At 60.7% G+C, this 18,420-nt stretch overlaps 1 protein-coding gene across 1 annotated transcript; it reads right to left on the reverse strand.

Moving 5' to 3' along the window:
- Nucleotides 1-869: 869 nt before the first annotated feature.
- Gaa (alpha glucosidase) lies at nt 870-17,857 on the reverse strand. Its single transcript, XM_046463206.1, has 20 exons — nt 17,745-17,857; nt 14,758-15,313; nt 14,316-14,461; nt 13,229-13,394; nt 13,059-13,155; nt 12,629-12,748; nt 12,438-12,556; nt 12,219-12,350; nt 10,930-11,040; nt 10,234-10,347; nt 10,070-10,154; nt 9,301-9,418; nt 8,757-8,890; nt 7,018-7,169; nt 6,749-6,897; nt 3,055-3,196; nt 2,460-2,609; nt 1,943-2,107; nt 1,654-1,806; nt 870-1,334 (listed from the first exon to the last, which is right to left on the reverse strand). Exons 2-20 carry the CDS (start codon nt 15,265-15,267, stop codon nt 1,275-1,277), a joined length of 2,823 nt encoding a protein of 940 aa, XP_046319162.1. The 5' UTR covers nt 15,268-15,313; nt 17,745-17,857; the 3' UTR covers nt 870-1,274.
- Nucleotides 17,858-18,420: the final 563 nt, after the last annotated feature.

An 18,420-nucleotide genomic window follows, 5' to 3' on the forward strand; every position in this document is an offset into this window, starting at 1 on the left:
GACCTGCATGGAGTGCATCTGTTCTAACCGGGGCCCAGCCCTTCTTATTTCTCACTTTGAGACCAGGTCTCGCCACGTTGCCAGGAAGCAGGGGTGGAGCACCTGCAGCCACTGTGGTTCTGTCCCCTCGCTACAGGACCGCCTGGGTGCGAGGTGACTTGTCTGACAGATCCCTGTTGGAAAGTGGCAGCTGGGCTTAGGCCCTGCAGGACACAGGCCTTCTCTGCTCCTGTGGACATGTCCCCAGGGCGGTGCAGCAGGGCTGCCGGTCAGACAGGCTCCACGGCTTGCTGCACTTCTGACCCCAGATTCCCCGAGGCCACAGAGGTAAGCACGGGGCCAGCAGGTAACATGACAAGATGTTCTGAGGGGTCTGCTAGCCGGTGATGGTGACTTGTGCTGGCCTGGGTGGCCTCAGTAAAATGGGCTTCCTTTTCTTAAGACTTGCCAAGGAAACCCTGGGCCCAAATGTTTCCTCTGTCACCTGGGGACAGATCTCTGGCCGCTGGCTATGGTCTTGGGCCTCACTGCTGGGAAGCCCCTTCTGAGGTCCTCTTGTCCACAGCCCTGGGGCAGAAGGGACGCCCCATCTATTTCCCCAGGCCTAGACATTCTCCATTGCCTCAGAGCTGGGGAACACTGGGAGGTGAGGTGACATGGGGACATGAGATGATGTGGGGACATGAGGCAACATAGGGACCCAAGGGTGGTAATGGAAAAATGAGGTGAGGGGTTGTACAGGTGATGGGGGAACAGGAAGGGTGCTGCCCTGAGAAGTGGGGTGGCACCAGGGACCTCTGAGTGTAGCTGCCTCCCTTCATGGCTCCTGGACACTCCTCCCACCCTGGGCATCAGAAGGACACAGGAGCTGGCTCCAAATACCCCTTTTATTAAAGGTAATTGCACTTCAGAGCAAGCGTCCCAAGTCCTGGGCTCTGCAGCACCCGGGCTCGTCCCTTCTCAAGTCACAGCAGGGTGGCCGACCTTGGTGCAGGCACACGTCCCATCCAGAGCATCCTTCCTGACCCTGACATCACGGACAGTCAGCTGGGGGCGGTGGATGCAGCTGCACATGGTGACAAGTGTCACGGTGTTCCTGACACGGTGGCCCTCAAGGGCACTGCAACCACAGGATCCGGGGAAAAAACCCAGATGTGCGGGGAGGTAGTGCAGACCCTGAGTGCCGCTGGGGGTTCTGCACTGCCCACGCGGCCGATAGGGGCCACAGCAGTGCCTTGCAGGGCAACCACCTCCGTGGAGAAGCCAGGCCACTCTTAAGACCAACTGATGCGGAACTGCTCCGCCATGGCCAGCCACACAGGGACGGCCAGGGTCTGGAGGAGAAGAGGAGGAAATGTGAGTGCCACACAGCTCCCAGCAGAGGGGCCTGGGTGCCCAAGGGCGCGAGGGACGCGGCCGCCCCTCCCCACCAAGGCATCAGCACCTCATTCCCTTGGAAACAGGTTCTGTGATCCCACTGCCCTCCGGGAGCAGCAGAGGCCCGCTCCTCTTCACCTGAGCTCTGGCACCCTCTGCTCCCTCCCAGCAGCACCTCCATGATGCAAGCTGGGTGGCACTGGGTCACTGGGATCCTCATGGCCCTGCTCCCATCCCACCCAAGACAAGAGCCCCACTCCCAACTCGCCCTCTTGCCTTGGTGTCGGGGCTGTAGGTGAAGTTGGAGACAGGGACCCCATTGGAGAGGACCTGCTGGGGGGCTGGGTCCACCCCCAGGATGGTCACTGTCCTCAGCTGCAGGCTGGCCCCCTCCCTGGCCACGTGCACCAATTCATTCACAACGGTGTTCTGCCCAGTGCCGATGGGGACAGTGCAGAGGTATCAGCAGACAGAAGGGGGAACCGCCAGAGCAGAGACTCCATGGCACCTCCCCCCGACCAGGGCAAGCCCCCCTCGACAACCCTGCCCACTGCCCAGGACTCACGTTCCTGGCCAGGAAGGTGACCTGAGTGTAGGCCCCGCGCTCCAGCGTATCCAGGCTCTCCCCGTCATCCCAGAACAGCTCCCCATGGGCCTCGCCACCTGCAGTCAGGGCCACAGCCAGGGCCATGGGCTGCCTGCGGGACTCTGTGGTCGTGAGGGCAGGACCCTGGGAGGGGGTGGACACATGTCAGAGCCCCAGTCTGGTGGCCTCCACCACAGGGGGACACTGAGTCTTGGCTATGAGGAAGTGGGAACAAGGGACAGACTGGGCTGGACACCCATGGTGACCACCCTGTCCAAGGCCAGGCAGATGAACCCAAGTCTGTCCCCCCTCAAGTGCCACCAGGGACTGAGACCTGACAGGGCCTCTGATAGAGTGCCTGAGGGACAGCAGGCCACGCCATGCTGTGCCCCTCACCAGTTCCCTAGTCACCATCCACCTGGGGTGACAGGCCCTCCTGACGGCCCCACCCCCACAGCATGGTGTTCATGCCTCCTCTCAGCTGCCTGGCCAGTACCTGCATGGGCACGATGTACCCAGCCCGCAAGTGGACGTTGATGGTGTCCAGTGGAGCTGGCAGTGTCACCCACTGCCCCTCACTGTGGATGGCAGGGCAGGGAGGTGCTGCAGGTAGAGGGGGGAGGCTGCCGAGGGTCTCTATTGGCACCTGGAGGGAGGTGTTGTGTCAGAAGTGTCCCAGGATGCCAAGGTCCCCAGGCTGCCACCGGGAGCTGTTGTTCCTGTCTCCCAAGGGTGACATGTCGGGGCCTAGTATAGACAGCTGGCTATGACCTTGGGCAGACTTGGGGCTCTCTGTAGGGATCCAGATGCCTGGTGGGACAGAGCCTGAAAGGCCTGGACCCAGGGTCTGGGTTGAGGGACAGGTCAGGGGACCCCAGCTCAGCAGGGGCTTTGTGGTGGCTGAGGGACCCCAGCAGGTCATCCACATAGGCCTGTTTCCTCCCTGGAGATGGGGTGACTGTGAGGAGCTGGGGGGCTCGAGTGTGGAGCACCCAGGTGAGGGCCCAACAGTAGCCAGGACTCCAGGAGCAGGTGCCTCTTTCCAGCACCCATCACAGGGACAGGCGGGTTTCAGGGTCGCCGGGACTCACCAGCTGCAGGTCATACCAGGTGCCCAAGGGGAAGTAGCCCGTCACTTGGTCCTTCCCAGGCTCGAGCACAGGCGTGACCAGAAGAGCCTCTCCCCACAGGAGCTGGCGGTCCACGCCCCAGGTGTGCCGGTCCTCAGGGAACCTTCAAAGAGGGACGGGCATGTGGGCCTGGTACAGGAGTGGGCAGAGACAGACCCTTCTATGGACAGGTGTTCACCCATGGGAGGCTCAGAAGGTGGAGCCAGAATTCCCATCTCTGGGGGAGCCCATGGAGCCAAAGCACTCGGGATCCCTGGGGCAGGGCTGATTCCAGCCACGGGTGAAAATAACCCATGCCCACCCACATTCAGGGGGCCAGGGCCCAGTGCAGGAGTCGGCTCCCTGAGGCATCGCGAGGGCCCCTGACTTGACTTTGCTCACTTGTTTTCTGATTATCAAAGTAGTGACACCGTCTGTCCAACTCAGACACTTGGAAAAGTACCAAACCCTATCATCAACCAGGAAAAGTCCTCCACAACCCCACGACCAAAGGCAGTGGTCGCTGACATCTGGCATGATCCCTGCCCGTCTTCTGATGACTTCACTGAGATAGTCTTGATGTCACCTGGTCCGTGCCCTTCTCCTACTCCTGACAGGGGGTCCAGGGCTGGGCAGGCACAGCACATGGAGGGAGACACCCAGGTCAGATGACCTCTTCAGTACAGGTTTCTCTTTGTAAAGCCAAGGCATCATGTAGAATGGCAAACATCACCAGTCGCACAAACGTGTCCACTGATCGCCCCGCGGGAAACGCGTTTGAAGATGACCGCCCCACCACGTCCTTCCCACCCTGGCTCTTTTCTTGGGGGCATGAGTTTCTCAAGCCAGTGTCTGTTTCAGAACACAGCTCCTGGGGTGCCATGGATGGCAGTGGAGGAGTGAGGGCGTCCCTCGACCTCCTGCTCCGCACAACCAACGAGAACACAGCAAACGTGGCCCGTCAGCATTCTCGGGACTCTGGAGAAGAGCCAGAAGCTCGCAGTGGCCTGGGCAGTGACCGCACACTACTGGCCAGCCCTGGTAGGAGCAGGAACTCAGCCTGGCCAGTGTGGAAGGTGTGCCCGACACAGGGTCACGTGGCAGAGGCGAGGAGACCCGCTGTCCCTATCAGGGTAGCTGAGCGGACTTCCATGGCCACACACCACAGAGACCACAGATCACAGATCAACTCAGGGGAAGCATGACGCAGCACAGTGACAGTGGCCAAGAGCAACTCAGCCTGGGGGAGGGACACGGAATCTGATTCCAGAGCTGAGTGTTGAAAATGTCCAGTGAGAAAGGAAAGTGTACCAGACGTGCCAGGAAACAGGGAGGGTGGCCCAGGGAAGCCCAGCTTTGGACTTACAAACCCAAGTCAGCAATCTTGAACAGCTCTGAGAACAGGGAGTGTAAGGGCGACACTCGCCCTACAGGGCGTCCACGAAGACAGAGAGGTTAGGAATGGAGCACTCTGGGGGGGCCACAAGGGACTGGAGCAAGCCAAGGAGAGGGAAGTGAGCTTGGAGCTAGGTCTGTGGAGACTGCCTGTGGGGAACAGGGAGAAGACGGACGAAGGCGAACAGTAGCGTGCGTCCAGGCGTAGGGAGTCCCAGGAGCAGGAGAGAGGGCAGGAAACGCGCCTCAGGGAATAGACGAAAGCTTACCCAAGTCGATGAAAAGAATTCTGCAGTGTTGGGGATGAAACCAGGACCTCACCTCATGCCTGGCTAGTGTGCTACCGCTGAGCTCACCCCAGCCCCAAGGAGAGACATTACACATCCAAGAAGCTCAACAACTCCACGCGGGATAAATGCAAAGACACCTACACCTGATGCACCATGACCGGCCTGTGGAAGCCAAAGACGGGAACCCGAGAGAAGCTCAAGAGAGGCAGTTTGGCCCGAAGGCCGCGTGACCTGCTCGGAGCTCTGGGGGAAAACAAGGGCCCTTGAGGGCTCTGACTGAGCAAGACCGCCCTTCCAGACCAACAATGGCCCGCCTTCACCAGTGGCAACCTGCTGTGCAAGACAGGGGTCCTCTGATCCATTGGAGGACGTCAGTAACAAGCACACGTGAAGAAACAGAAACACAGGGCGTGGCACAGGCCACCGCAGAGGCACAGAAGCCAGTGGTACTGCCACGCTGTTTCCCGACTGCCTTAGAAGACAACTGCACCATGCTTCCTGATGTCTGCACCAGGCTGTCGGCGGGTGCACGACGTGGGGAGGCAGGCTCGGTGTGACAGGCACAGCAGGGCAGGGTGCAACCACATTTTACACCCTTGGATTATATGTGGCATAAGCTCCAAGACGTCAACCACAGTCCTCAGGGAAACCACCAAAAAATCTAACAAAATATAGTACAGGAAATAATTTAAGTCACATCCCTGCAGAGAGAGCCACTGCCATGCGCGTCCCTGCTGTTAACCCAGCTCCTGTTTGGTTCCTTCCTTTCTTTTTGGTACTGGGGATTGAATCCAGGGGTCCTTAACCACCGAGCAACAGTTTTGAGACAGGGTCTTGCTAAGTTGGTGATGCTGGCCTCAACCTTGTAATCCTCCTGCCTCAGCCTCCCAGGTCACTGGGATCACAGGTGTGTACACTGTGCCTGGCCTGGTGCTGGGGATGAACCCAAGGCCTGGCACAGGCTACGCAAGTGCTCTGCCACTGAGCCCCGCCCAAGCCCTCTATTTGGTTAATACTAGTCTTGCCAGTAGAAAATGCATTATTATTATTATCATTATTATTTTTTTTTGGCAGGAGGGCCAACGGGGATTGAACTCAGGGCACTGGACCACTGAGCCACATCCATGACCCTATTTTGTGTCTTACTTAGAGACAGGGTCTCACTGAGTTGCTTAGTGCCTTGCTTTTGCTGAGGCTGGTGATCCTCCTGTCTCAGCCTCCTGAGCCGCTGGGATTATAGTTGTGCACCACCACGCCCAGCAGATTATGCATTCTTAATGCATCAGGAACAGGGACTGTCATGTTATTGACAGTGTCTCTCCTCTATTTGCCATTACAATTGATGTATAGAGCAGTTTCTAAGTTTTTGCTTATATTCAGAGACTTTTCCTGTTCCCATTCAGCAAAGTTTTCCTTTCTCTCTGAATTCGACCTCCTCCCCTTTCTTTGTGCTGATGCTTGGGAAGTGCTCCCTTGCCAGGGCCCTGGTTGCCATCACGGTGTTCCGTAAACTTTCCCACAGCGTCACCCCTGACAGTCCACTGTGGGTCCACCTGGGCTGGTGCAGGTGGAGGGAGACACCCGACATCTGCAAAGAGTGACCAACGACTCCCTTCCTTGGCTCCTGATGGAGGGTGCTCTTTTATAAGGTAACTCCTTGTCTGCACTGAGTCCTGCCGGGGACAGCTGGGTCTCTAGCTGTCCTCTCCAAGCCCGACCCAGATGGACCAATGATGCCCATCTTGTTCCTTGCTGTGCCATCTGGCTGGCCTGGCTGGTACTAGTGTTCTTCATCCTGGGTTTTCCACATCCTGAATGCCCTGGCACTGAACTGTGACCTTAGGGGACGCTGGGGGCACCTGGATCCCACTCACTTAGGGTCCTGGGAACCCAGCGTGTAGTGGGATGGGGCTGCCCTGGTGTCTGCAGGCTCCTGGTCAGCTCTCACCCAGGGGCACATATGGGCCGTCGCTCCCCAGCCCAGGACTCACTCCAGGAAGAGGGGCCGGGCCACGGTCTCGCCCCTGACGTGGGCAGCGTGGAACAGCGTGTAGAGGTGGGGCAGCAGCGCGTACCGCAGGGCGAGCGCCTTCCTCATGGCCTGCTGGGCCATCTCGCTGAACCTGTAGGGCTCCTGCGGCTGTGTGGGGTGCAGAGAGCAAAGGGGTCCAGGGGTCCCACAGCGGGTCTGCCCTGGGGACCCCAGTGCTCCCTGGCCACCCGCATGGGGGACACAGCAGAGGCAGGACCCTGCCCTCACCAGGCTGTGCAGGTCATTGTGGTTCCGCATGAAGGGGTAGAAGGCCCCGAGCTGGGTCCAGCGCACACACAGCTCCTCTGAGGTGTTGCCCAGGAAGCCACAGATGTCTGCCCCGACCAGGGGCACCCCCAGCAGGTTGAACTGCAGGACTTCTGGGAAGGCAGAGGCAGACGACCTCAGGTGGCTGGGGCAGGGCAGGCAGGCAGGCCACGATGCCGGGCAGGCGGATCCTGCCACATCCCTCCCCGAATAAGGGTCTGGCCCCTGCTTCCACCTGGGGCCAGCAGCCTCGTGTCTGCCCTGTGGACTGCTTCCTGGGACCCGGGTAAGCAGAGCTAATCAGACCCCTGTACGGGCAGAACTGTGTCCCCAGAAAGATACATTTGAGTCCCATCCTCCCGGACGGAGAGCGTGACCTCATTTGGAAGTCAGGCTGCCGAGGTCCTCGGGTAGGCCCTGACCCAGTGACTTACACCAGCGACCTCATAAGGGAGGTGTGCGTGGGGGCAAGCACCGGGGAGGCAGCCCTGAGATGGACGGAGCCCGTGACGGGAGGACCCCAGGGCTGTGGGGGCGTGCGGGTCTGCCCCGGGGACCCTGGTGCTCCCTGGCCATGTGGCCAGCACCTCGGCTCAGACTCGCCTCCAGCCTGGCAGAGGGCACAGCCCAGCCACGTCAAACCCCAGCTGTGGTCCTGGCTTGGGGCAGTCCTGACACGGACAGACAGCACCGCGGGCAGCCTATCCCTCTGCTCAGAGGTAGACTGGCGCAGGTCCTCCTGTCCCGCCTAGTGCCACTTCCCTAGGCCCACTCTCCCCAAGGCCCTGGGAACCAGGACCCAGGGTCAGGGGCTGAGACAGCAGGACGGGGCCCAGCTGGGACCACAGGGGACTTCTCTGGGCTGCAACGGATCCTGAGAACTGCAGGACTTTGTTCAGTAGCACGCAGTTCATGAGAATCAAAATCAAGACCCAGAGGGGGCAAAAAAGGCCTGTGTGCTGGACCCTGCAGGCCGCTCCATGGTGGCCCCAGCTCTCACACCTGTCCCGGATGGGACGCGGGTGACTGCGCAGAGGCAGAAGCCCCCTACCACAGGGGCTCACTTCTCCCGAGAGCTTGGCCAGGCCAGACCCCCGTGCCCTGTGGGTCTGCACAAGTGTCACACACAGAGGTGAGACTCTACTGGTCAGAACATCTCAGAGGCCACAGGGCTTTGGTGACACACTCTCAGTTGCCCATGTGGTGACCCGGCCCTCCTCTCACTCCCAAACCCATTCTCTGGGGCTCCCGAGCCAGTTCTGCATCTAATACGCCTCAACGGCATCAAAGCTCCTGGGACAAGATTAAATTCCTTCTTGCTGGGCAGAGCTGGGCACCGAGCTGGGCGGGGCAGGTGGCACCCTGTGAGGAGGGATCCAGTTTCCTGCAGTTAGGACGCGTCACCATGAGGGGAACTGTGAGAGGTGAGAATCGGATGGCTTTGGGGCAGTAGTCAGGGTAAACTAGAGACAAGGACCCCCCACAAGTGAGGTGACACAAGGGGTCATCCTGCACAGCTCGTGGGCGAGCACAGGTGTGCAGGGGCCAGCAGGCCTCGTGCCCTGTGACCCAGTGGTGGGCCCCCAAGCCACTGTAGCTCCATCTGGACTGTGCTGAGTCCAACATCCAGTGCTGGGACAAAGCTCCCCGAGAGGGGCCCCCACTGACCTCTGATCACTCCTCCTGATGGGTGCTCTCACCTGGCACGGAGTAGGACAGCTGCTCCCAGCTGCTCCACACATCCCCTGTCCAGTGCCCAGCGTATCGGCCGTGGCCAGCGAAGGTTGAGCGGGAGATCACAAATGGTCGTGTCCCCCGAGTCTTCACCAGGGCCCTGAGTGGAGCAGGGGACATCTAAAAACCCCTTGCCACCTGCCAGAGTGGAGTAGCAGGTCACAGCAGCAGGTGGGCAGCACGGGGAAAAGGAACTGACCACCAGGAGACAGAGGAGGCTGCAGAGCAGGGACAGAGGTGACCGCCAACTTCTGCTGGGCTCGTCAGCAGTGGGCTGGCCCAGCTGACTCTGCCTAGGACTCATGGGGTCCCTGCTGGTGCAGCCACCCCCCTGGGCAATGGCAGGACACACCAGGCTTCTGGCGCCAGGCGGGGGTGGGGTAGCAGCAGGCAGAGTGCTCAGGCCCTGCTGGCCCCAGGGGGTCCAAGTGTCCTTTCCTCCCTGCACCCTTGGTCTGCTGTCAGCGTGAGCAGGGACAGGCTGGGCAGGACAGGGCAGGAAGCCCTCACCTACTGGAGGCGATGGCTTCGGTCAGGCCGTACAGGTTATGAAGGTCGTAGTGTGTGGAGAGGAACTGGTGGCTGGAGGCACAGATGGTGGCTGCCTGCAGGGTCCCACCTACCACCCCTGCAGAGAGTGGGGCTGCTTTCCATGGTCTTCCTCCCAGGGTGGGGGTCCACAGTGCCCCGCCCGGCACCCTGGTTTCTGCCTCCCCAGGCTCAGCCCCAGAGGTACTTCCTGAAGCTGCCCTCATGCCCCCAACAGGCCTGGGACCCTTCCCTGGTCATGGCTGTGGCCCAAAGTAGTGACACCGTCTGTCCAACTCAGGCACTTGGAAAAGTACCAAACCCTATCATCAACCAGGAAAAGTCCTCCACAACCCCACGACCAAAGGCAGTGGTCGCTGACACCTGGCATGATCCCTGCCCGTCTTCTGATGACTTCACTGAGATAGTCTTGATGTCACCTGGTCCGTGCCCTTCTCCTGTACCACCCCCAGTATTCCCAAAGGCTCTGCAGATCCCCAGCTTCATGTGCACCTTCTCGTGACCCATGGCAAGTGTCCCCCGTCCCTCCTCTGAAGTACTGGCTGCCCGTGACCATCTGCACCCTTGGACGTGTCACCACCTGGACCTCACTGCTGGGACCCCTGCCTCCCCTCTCCCGGCTGGCTGCTGCCCATGGCTTCTCAGCTTTGAGACTCCAAAACTAGGGAAGGGAAGCCCCTGATTGGAGCCATCAACCCCCAGGTGGCAGCCCGGGGGCAGTGGGGCTCACCAGGCACGTAGGGGGGGTTTTCCAGGTCGTTGCTGGGGCAGCCATGCTCAGAGCCCCTCACAAAGTTGGACGGCTCATTCATGTCCTGTCAGAGAGGGCCAGTGGGCAGAGGGTGGGGCTGGGCCCCAGAGGCCAGGGATACCAGGGGCGGGGGCCACACTTACAATCCACATGCCATCAAAGGGCACCTGGGCATGGAACTCAGCCACCATGTCCTGCCACCAGTCAAGGGTCTCGGGGTTGGTGAAGTCGGGGAAGGCACTGGATCCGGGCCACACCTGGAAGAGAGGGCAGAGGGAGAGGCCCCACCCCAGCCAGTCTGCGCCAAGGCCCTGCTGCGTCTCAGCCTCGTTCTTGGTCAGTGTCCAATTCTGGAACCTGAGACCTTAGCCCAGGAGGTCAATGGGCGGGTCTGAGAGGGCTGGAGGGGCCTCAGCCCTGGGACCACCCGTACACATCCAGGCAGGATATGAATGTACCACGAACAGTGTCCTTCTGACAGCATTCTAAGCCCTCACTCTAGGACGAAGGTCCCCAAGCCCGAGTCCAGGCTCACTCTGTGTCCTGGGGAGTCCTGCCTAGCCCCTCCCTCAGGGGGCCCCTTCCTCTTGTCCCCTCAGGAGGACAAGAAGAACCCCACAGCCTCCCAGAGGGTCTGCAGGGCTCTGCCTGGGCGGCCAACTTCCCATGGAGCCCAAGAACTCCTGACGGAAGAACTTCAGGGGTGTCTTTCAAGTGCCCCGGCCGCCCCAGCTGTGACCCACCCCTCCCACTCTGTCCCCGTGACAGACGTCTCTGGAATCCCAGTCTTTCCCAACAGCTGCCCCAGTCTCACTGGCCCGAGAACCCAGACCCCCTACCTTTCCAATCAGTGGCTGTCCAGTCTCATTGGTGATGAACACCCCCCTCCGCAGACCCTCGTCAAAGGGTCTGTAACTCCCAGCAGGGCCCGAGCTGCTGATGGCAGGGTCCTGGGGTGCGGGAAACAGGTCAGGGTGGAAGGACAGGGCCCAAAACCTCCACCAATCCAAAACCAATCTCTGGGAAAACTGTGAGTGAACGAGGCAGGATAAAGCCAGACACATGTGCGGCACACCCCAAGTGTGTCCACGTGCTGCCCGTGGACAAGGACGGGCCAGCTGGCTGCAGGGCCGTGTCTGGGAGGGCTCTTCCCTCCGGCATCCCTGAAGGGACCAGCTACTTTTTGTTTTTTTTGCAGTGCTGAGGGTCACGCCCAGGGCCTCGCATGTGTTGCTAGACAGGTGAGCACTCTGCCACTCAGGTGCTCGCCCCTTTATTTAAATTCTGAGAGGGTCTTGCTAACTTGCTGAGGCTGGCCTTGAACTTGTGATCCTCCAGTCTCAGCCTCTGGAGCCACTGCACCACACCCATTTACTTCTTTCATAGTGATTAAAAAAAACACAAAAGGAAAGGGCTGGGTTGTGGCTCAGTGGGGGAGCACTCGCCTGCATCTGTGAGGCCCTGGGTTTTGATTCTTAGCACCACATACGAATAAATTAATAAAATAAAGGTATCCTGTCTATCTACGACGAAAAAAATCATACCAAAAGCACTCTCTGTGAGGTGGCGGCTAATGCTTGCCGCCCTTCGAAGGGTGGCAGTGATGGAGGGGTCAGGTCCACTCCGCTCTAAGCCCCTCGGCCACTGAATGTCCTCCAGAAGGGGTCTCCGTGGGGGTGACTGAGCTCCGTGGCTCCCACTTCCCACATCTTTGGTGAGGGCTGGGCATGAGACCTGATCAGACCACCTCCTGAACTGCACACCTGTGCCCTGGGCTGGGCCATCAGCCATGCCCTCCACCCCACATAGACAGAGTGGCCTGGGGAAGGGGCTGGGCCAGGAGACAGCTGTCCTGTGTCCAGCTCCACAAGCCATCCCCTTACATGAGCTTACTGTACCCCTGCCTGTGGCTTTAAGGTGGCTGAAGTAACCCACACCCGAAGAATCCTGAACGAGACAGGTATTTCCAGGGACCCTTAAACTGGACATCAGGGACTAAGCTTTGGCCTTCTTAATGTTCCCTCAATACCAAAAAGACTCAGAAAATGTCCTTGTTGACCATGGCGGGCACGAGAAGCAGGCCACCAAGAGGAGGAGCCAGGGGCTGCTTTGCGGGAAGGACACTCACCACGATCATCACGTACCGCCGGCCACTCTGGTGGAGCTGACGCACAGTGGCCGGGAAGTCTGCGAAGCTGTCCCTGTTGAAGGTGAAGTCCCTCTGTGCATCCATGTAGTCCAGGTCATTCCACTGCACGTCCTGTGGCCACGGCACAGGAGCCACACTGGGGTCCAGGAGCTGTGCCTGACCCTGGCTGCCCCCGACCCTGGGCGACCCTCTACTCACCAGGGGGAAGTGGGCCCTGGTCATGTTCTCCACTACCTGGCGGACAATGGCGGTGGACGAGTAGCCCCAGCGGCAGAGGTGGAAGCCCAGGCCCCAGTACGGAGGCATGAAGGGGTACCCTGCAGGCGACACTTGTGGTGAGCGGGTGGGCAGGACAGGCAGGGGCGGGCTGAGGATGGGCACAGGCCTACCCACGACATCCAGGTACTGCTGTACCACGCTCTTGGGCTCCGGGCCCACGAAGACGTACACGTCCAGGATCCCTCCTGTGGACCTCCAGCTGAGGGCCGGGCTGGGCTGCAGGACCACGTCTGGGGGGAAATGGCCCGGGCTCAGGGACAAATGCCTGACCCAGAGGCCAGCACCCACAGATAGGCCAGAGTGCAGCCGAGTGTGCCTCTTCCCACAGGTGCCTGCCGCGACCCGGCAGGTGGGGGTCGAGGACAGGAGCAGCTAGTGGCCAGGCCCCAGGATTTTCCCAGGACCCTTCAGGGGCACTGAGTGCAGAGCTGGGCAGGGCTGTGCCGGCCTCATTTCTCATGCTGGGCATCTCGCGGCCCTGCGGCCTCCAGGGAAGGCCGGGGCCTCGGGCTGCCTGTGGAGGAAGCAGAGGGGACTCACCCATGGCATTGCTGTTCAGCAAGAACACCCCGTGAGCCAAGCCACTGTCCTCCAGCGTCAGGTAGAAAGGGTGTGACCCGTAGAGGTTGGCACCGGGCTGGACACACAGGAGGTGACACTCAGCCTCTCGAACACCACCTCCACGACCCACCCGGTGGCTCCTGCTTTACCATGGGGGCCAGATCCCGGTTCCAGAGGGTGATCTTGGTCCAGTTGGTGCTGAGCATTAGGGGGCTGAGGTGCTCAGCGAGGCCCACGATGTTCTGGGAGGGCAGGGAGGTGGACAGCTGGAGGAATTGGTCAGCGAAGAACAGGGGGGCCACGGTTGTGTTCAGCCTGCAGGGGGAGACCAGGTTCCCTTGCACCTGGCCGACAGGGCCAACCGGGGCCCACCTGAGTCAGGGCTGACGAGGGTGGGCGTGTCCTGGCCAGCTCTGCCGTGGCTGACCTGGGGACAGACTGCCATGAGGGCCCAGCAGCCCTCAGCACCCTGAAACCAGTGAGGAGATGCAGGGCACGTCCAGAGAGGCCGTGCCCACCCGCCCACCAGGCAGAGGACAGCAGGACGAGCAAGCACAGGGCATGCCAGGGACACAGGCACAGAGGAGGGCCAATGGCAGGGACGCTAGAGCCCCAGCTCCATCGCCTCCAGGGAGTCCCCTGCCTCTGTGCCACAGTGGGGTAGTAAGAGGGCCAATAACCCAAGTGTTGTAAGGTTTAAATTAATTAATCATTAGCATCTGGACTGCAGTGAGTGACACGCATTTGATGCATAAAATAAAGCTGGTAATGGCATGCCACCTGGAGGGGGTGCCACCATAGACCAGGCCGAGGTCCCTCCTCAGGCACTGCTGGCATTCAGTGGGGGTCTCCTGGGCACTGCAGGAAGATGGTCAGCACCTCACTCATGAGATGCCAGGAGTGCCCCACTGTGCCAACATTAGTGCCTACAGATACCACAAGCTTCTCCTGGCAGGTGAAGTCCTAGACCAGGTGACCCCCCCAGGAGGAACCTCCTGAGCCAATGGGGACACCACACCAGGATCCCAGAAGAGTGCCCCGCTGAGCCTCAGTGGGCATGGGTCTGGGTGTGCCAGGTATGGCCAGGAGGCCCGGATGGGAAGTGGGCCGTGGGTCAAGACTGACAGAAGACCAGAGCTGAGGACCATGCTGTCCAACTCACTGATAGGTCCAGCCCTGAGGCCCTCCCTGACCACACCCACTTGCTGGGGCCTGAGGCCCACGCCCCCAACTCACAGCACCCGGCCGTCCAGCTTCCGGCGAACCACCATCCCAAAGGGCTCCTCTGAGAACTCCACGCTGTAGAGCGGGGACAGTGCCCGGCTGTGGACACGCGGGACCTGCAGGGGCACCTCATAGCGCTTGTTAGCAGGATCTTTGATCTAGGAGAGACAGTAGTCTTCAAGGCCCTCGTGGACAGGGAGGCACATCCCCCAGTCCCTCCCACTGCCTGGACACACTCCTGCAGATTCCTATGGGATGGCTGAGGCCTCGCTTCCTGGGGGAGGCCCGGGGCCACCTCTGCCCTGAGCCCTGCCTTCTAGAGCCCCTGTCACCACAAGGCCTCACTGTTCTGCCTACACCTTGGCTTCTAACTGGGGTGCATACAGTGCCACAAATGCACTCCCTGGTCACCTGTCCACACACACACACACACACTCTGTCCTCCCCTGCCCACCGTGAAGTGGAGGCGGCTCTCCGTCTCCATCAACACGTCCAGTCGTAAGGTCAGGATGTCCCTGGGGAAGAAGGTGGGGGACGTGCGGGCCAGGGTGGCTGTGTAGCCCGTCTCCGAGGGGCTCAGGTTCTCCATCCTGTAGCTGGGGTAGCTGGGTGGGAAGAAACACCAGGGCTGCCCCATCAGGGGGCCCTCAGGGTCCCTGCTCGCTGGGACATAGCAGCAGCCGCGGTCCTCACACTCCTGCTGGGTCAGGGCCTTGTCCGGGGCACAGTCGAAGCGGCTGTTGGGGGGGATGTCACACTGTGTGGGCGCTGCTCTGGGCTGGCCAGGGTGCTCCAGGGTGTACCGCGGCCCTTGCCAGTTGGCTGGCTGCCGGTGAGCTCGGGGACTTTCCTCCACCGGGAAGTCATGGACCAAGACATGCCCCAGCAGGGCAGCCGCGGCCAAGAAGATGAGGGCGCAGACCCCCATCACGGGGCGGGAGCAGGGCGGCCACCTCGCATTCATGGCTGACACCTGCCCGCCTGGGGCAGCGTGGGCAGCTCCTGGAGGCCTGCCGAGGGAAGGACTGGGCTCAGCGGGGAGGCAGGAGGGCGGCAGGTGGGTTTTTTCTCTGTGGTGCTGGTGATTAAACCCAGGGCCGAGCATGCCAGGCTGTGCTCCACCCTCCAGCGACACCTGCAGTCCCTCATTAACTGACTGTCCAGAGGCCCAGGAGGTGCAGGAAGGCCGCATGGAGGTGCTCCTCAGAGGCCATCGCGGGCGCTGCAGACTATGCAGACTGACGTGGGAGGAGGGAGACCAAAGGGAAAAGAGAAACGTCCCAAATAGGGGACTGTAGCTCACCTCCCACTGAGTCTTCCACAGTGTCACAACTGAAATGCACCAGTGGGAGAGGGACAGGCCCAGAGGGAGGGGTGACCATCAGATGGCAAGAGGGACCCCCCTCCTGCAGGAAGGCCGGGCCCAGGCTGCTAAGTCTTGGCCAGCAAGCTGTGTCCTAGGGGCCCTGCCACCTCCCCTTGGTTCCTTTCCTGCTGACCGACAGTGAGAATTTTGGGCGTTGCAGTCTCGGGCCACGCGCTAAGGATGGCCATGCCCCGAGAGAGGAAGGCCCTCGCCCCACCACTCTGAGGGCCCCTCCGGGCCTCGCTGCAGCACACAGGGAGGACGCGCTCTGTGGCACGCGAACCCTGGAGCGCCTGGGAAGGGGATGCCAATGAGGAGGTAAGGTTCAAGTGCTGGTGGCCGTTACTGTCCTGTTATCTTTTGGAATGTCCCCAACAGTGTGTGAGGAGCTCTGCGTTAGTCGTTAGGTGACTTGATTAGAAAACCCTTTAATCTGAGACCAAGTGGGAGCAAGGAGGCCGGGAATTTGCCCCACGGATGCAAGTCTGACCCCAAAGGAAGGAGAAAGGAGGTGGGGCTGAGGTGTCTTGGCAGCAAGGCCACCAAGGGGGGCCTCCACCCACAATGGCTCATCAGAGGGGGCTGGGTCTCCCAGGAACGGGCCCCAGGGCAGAAACAGGCATGGATTTTCAGAGCACAGCAACTGGGGCCCTCAGCCAACGCAAGCCCATGTCATGGGAGGTCTGTAGGTGCCCCATGGCCACCAAATAGACACACTGGGGAAAGCTGTGCACCAGCAGAGGCGAACGTGGGTCCCGAGACAGCCTGACCTCCCTGATCACAGAGGGGGGGCTGGGAACCGTCTGACCATCAGCAACGCTTGGGGCCATGGGGCACCGGGTGAATTGGCTCTCTGGGGTGCAGCAAAGGTTTTACACTCAGTCTCTCTCACCAATGGGACTCTCCAGACACCGGCTGAGGTTCAGTTCTGACACTACCTACGTGGAGTTGGGCAGACCTACAATTAAGAGCTCAGACCCACTCTGGATGCCCGCTGCAGGTTCCAGGCTGCCTTTAGAACTTTTGATTGACTGGGTACACACGTGGGGTGTCCTGTGACCCCCTCAGGTCAGGTGATTCAACATAACGGCTCAGGAAACTCAGGAAGGCACTTAAATTTTCTGCTTTGTTACAGACATAACTCGGGAACTGGCAGATGGAAGAGATGTGTAGGGCAACCTGGAGGCTCTCTGAACCCCAGTTCAGGGGATTTTTATGGGGCTCCATTATGTAGGTGTGACTGAATAAATGAAGGGCCACTGGCAACTGACTCCATCTCCAGCCTTCCTGGGAGGCGTGGCTGGGTGGGGACTTTCACTCTAATCAAGTGTGGGTCCTCCTGGTGACCAGCCGCCATCCTGAAGCTATCTAGGGACCTACACTTAACAGGGCCAGCTTCCAAGAATTTAGGAGCTGTGTGCCAGGAAGCAGCCAGGAAGACCAAATAGTGATTTTGAAGGGTCCCAGCCCCACCTGGCCCTGCTAGACACATGTGCCAGCTGGTGACCATGACTCAGTCTAGGGTACTCCGACAGGACAACCCAGCAGAGCGGCGTCTGCGCGCGGCATCTGCGTTTTTCAGGAGCTGCGGGGCACAGCAAGGCAGAGCGCAGTCTGCAACACGCCCATCGTGGGAAGCGAGGTCCTGGGAATGGGGACCGACAGCCCTTGGCCCTGCACGGGAGAGTGCCCGGTTCATCTCTCGGTTCGACAATTCGGAGAGGAAATGGGGAAGAGCTAAAGGTCAGGCGCTCCAGCTGACCCGGTCGAGTTCTGCTTTCTGGTGGTGCCCGGGGCAGCTGCTCTCCGGGAGCAGCGCGGGTCGAAGCGCAGCTTTTGGACACCGGAGCAGAGCCTTCCCGGCTGGGCGCGGCGGGGACGAGCGAGAGGACGGAAGTCTGGGGCCCCGGCCCACTGTCCCCCGCGACCCACCGGGGCCTCCCCCGCGACCGCGCCGCACTGCCCGACTCTCCCCACCAAGAGGTCGCCGACAGCCGGGCGCCGCACCCGGCCGCCCGCCGCGGAGGCCAGCACTGCAGCCGGCTGCCGGGCCTCGGACGGCCGCCCCCGCTCACCTGCGCGCACGTCGGCCCGCTGCCGCTCACCGGCGCGCACGCACGCCCCTCGCGGCGCAGACCCCGGGCGGGCCGGGTGCGGGTCACGTGGCCCACCGGCCGGTGGGGCGGGGCCGTGGCGGTCACGTGTAGCGGCTGCCCGCGCAGGCGCGCGAGGCCAGGCGCGTTCTCAGGTTGCGCTGCGCCACCTAGTGGCGGCGCGGGTCCGGCGGGACAGGTGTCCCCAGGAGAGCGTCCTGCAAGTGGCTGCCTGTCCCTACGGGGTCCAGAGACAAGGCGCGGCGTGGGCACAGCCCAGGCCTTGGTCGCCTTCCTGCGGCTAGTAAGACTCGGTCAAAGCTTGCCAAGCCGCACTCTGCACCTAGGGACTGCATCGTGCCGACCCAGCCCCAGGGCATCCTCGGAAAGACTGGGTGACAGGTTGAAATGAGCCTACATCTGGAGGTTCCTTCAACTTCCCACAATTTACACTTATTCTCTAGAGGAATAGTCAAACATCGTGATAACCCATAAAACCTGTGATTGTGAAAACATTATATATAATGCGAAGCATTTTGTCTTTTTTGCTAAAGTGAGAAAATGCTTACACTAAGATGAACAAATTTTAGGTGTGGGATACAAAGACTGAATGCACACTTCAGTCTTCACGTGCCAGAGGAAGTAAGGAGCCATGCCC

This window comes from Marmota monax, unplaced genomic scaffold (genome assembly GCF_021218885.2).
Source record: "Marmota monax isolate L192 unplaced genomic scaffold, Marmota_monax_Labrador192_F-V1.1 WCK01_AAM20220418_F8-fsc00220, whole genome shotgun sequence".
In the NCBI taxonomy this organism is placed as follows: Eukaryota; Metazoa; Chordata; class Mammalia; order Rodentia; family Sciuridae; genus Marmota; species Marmota monax.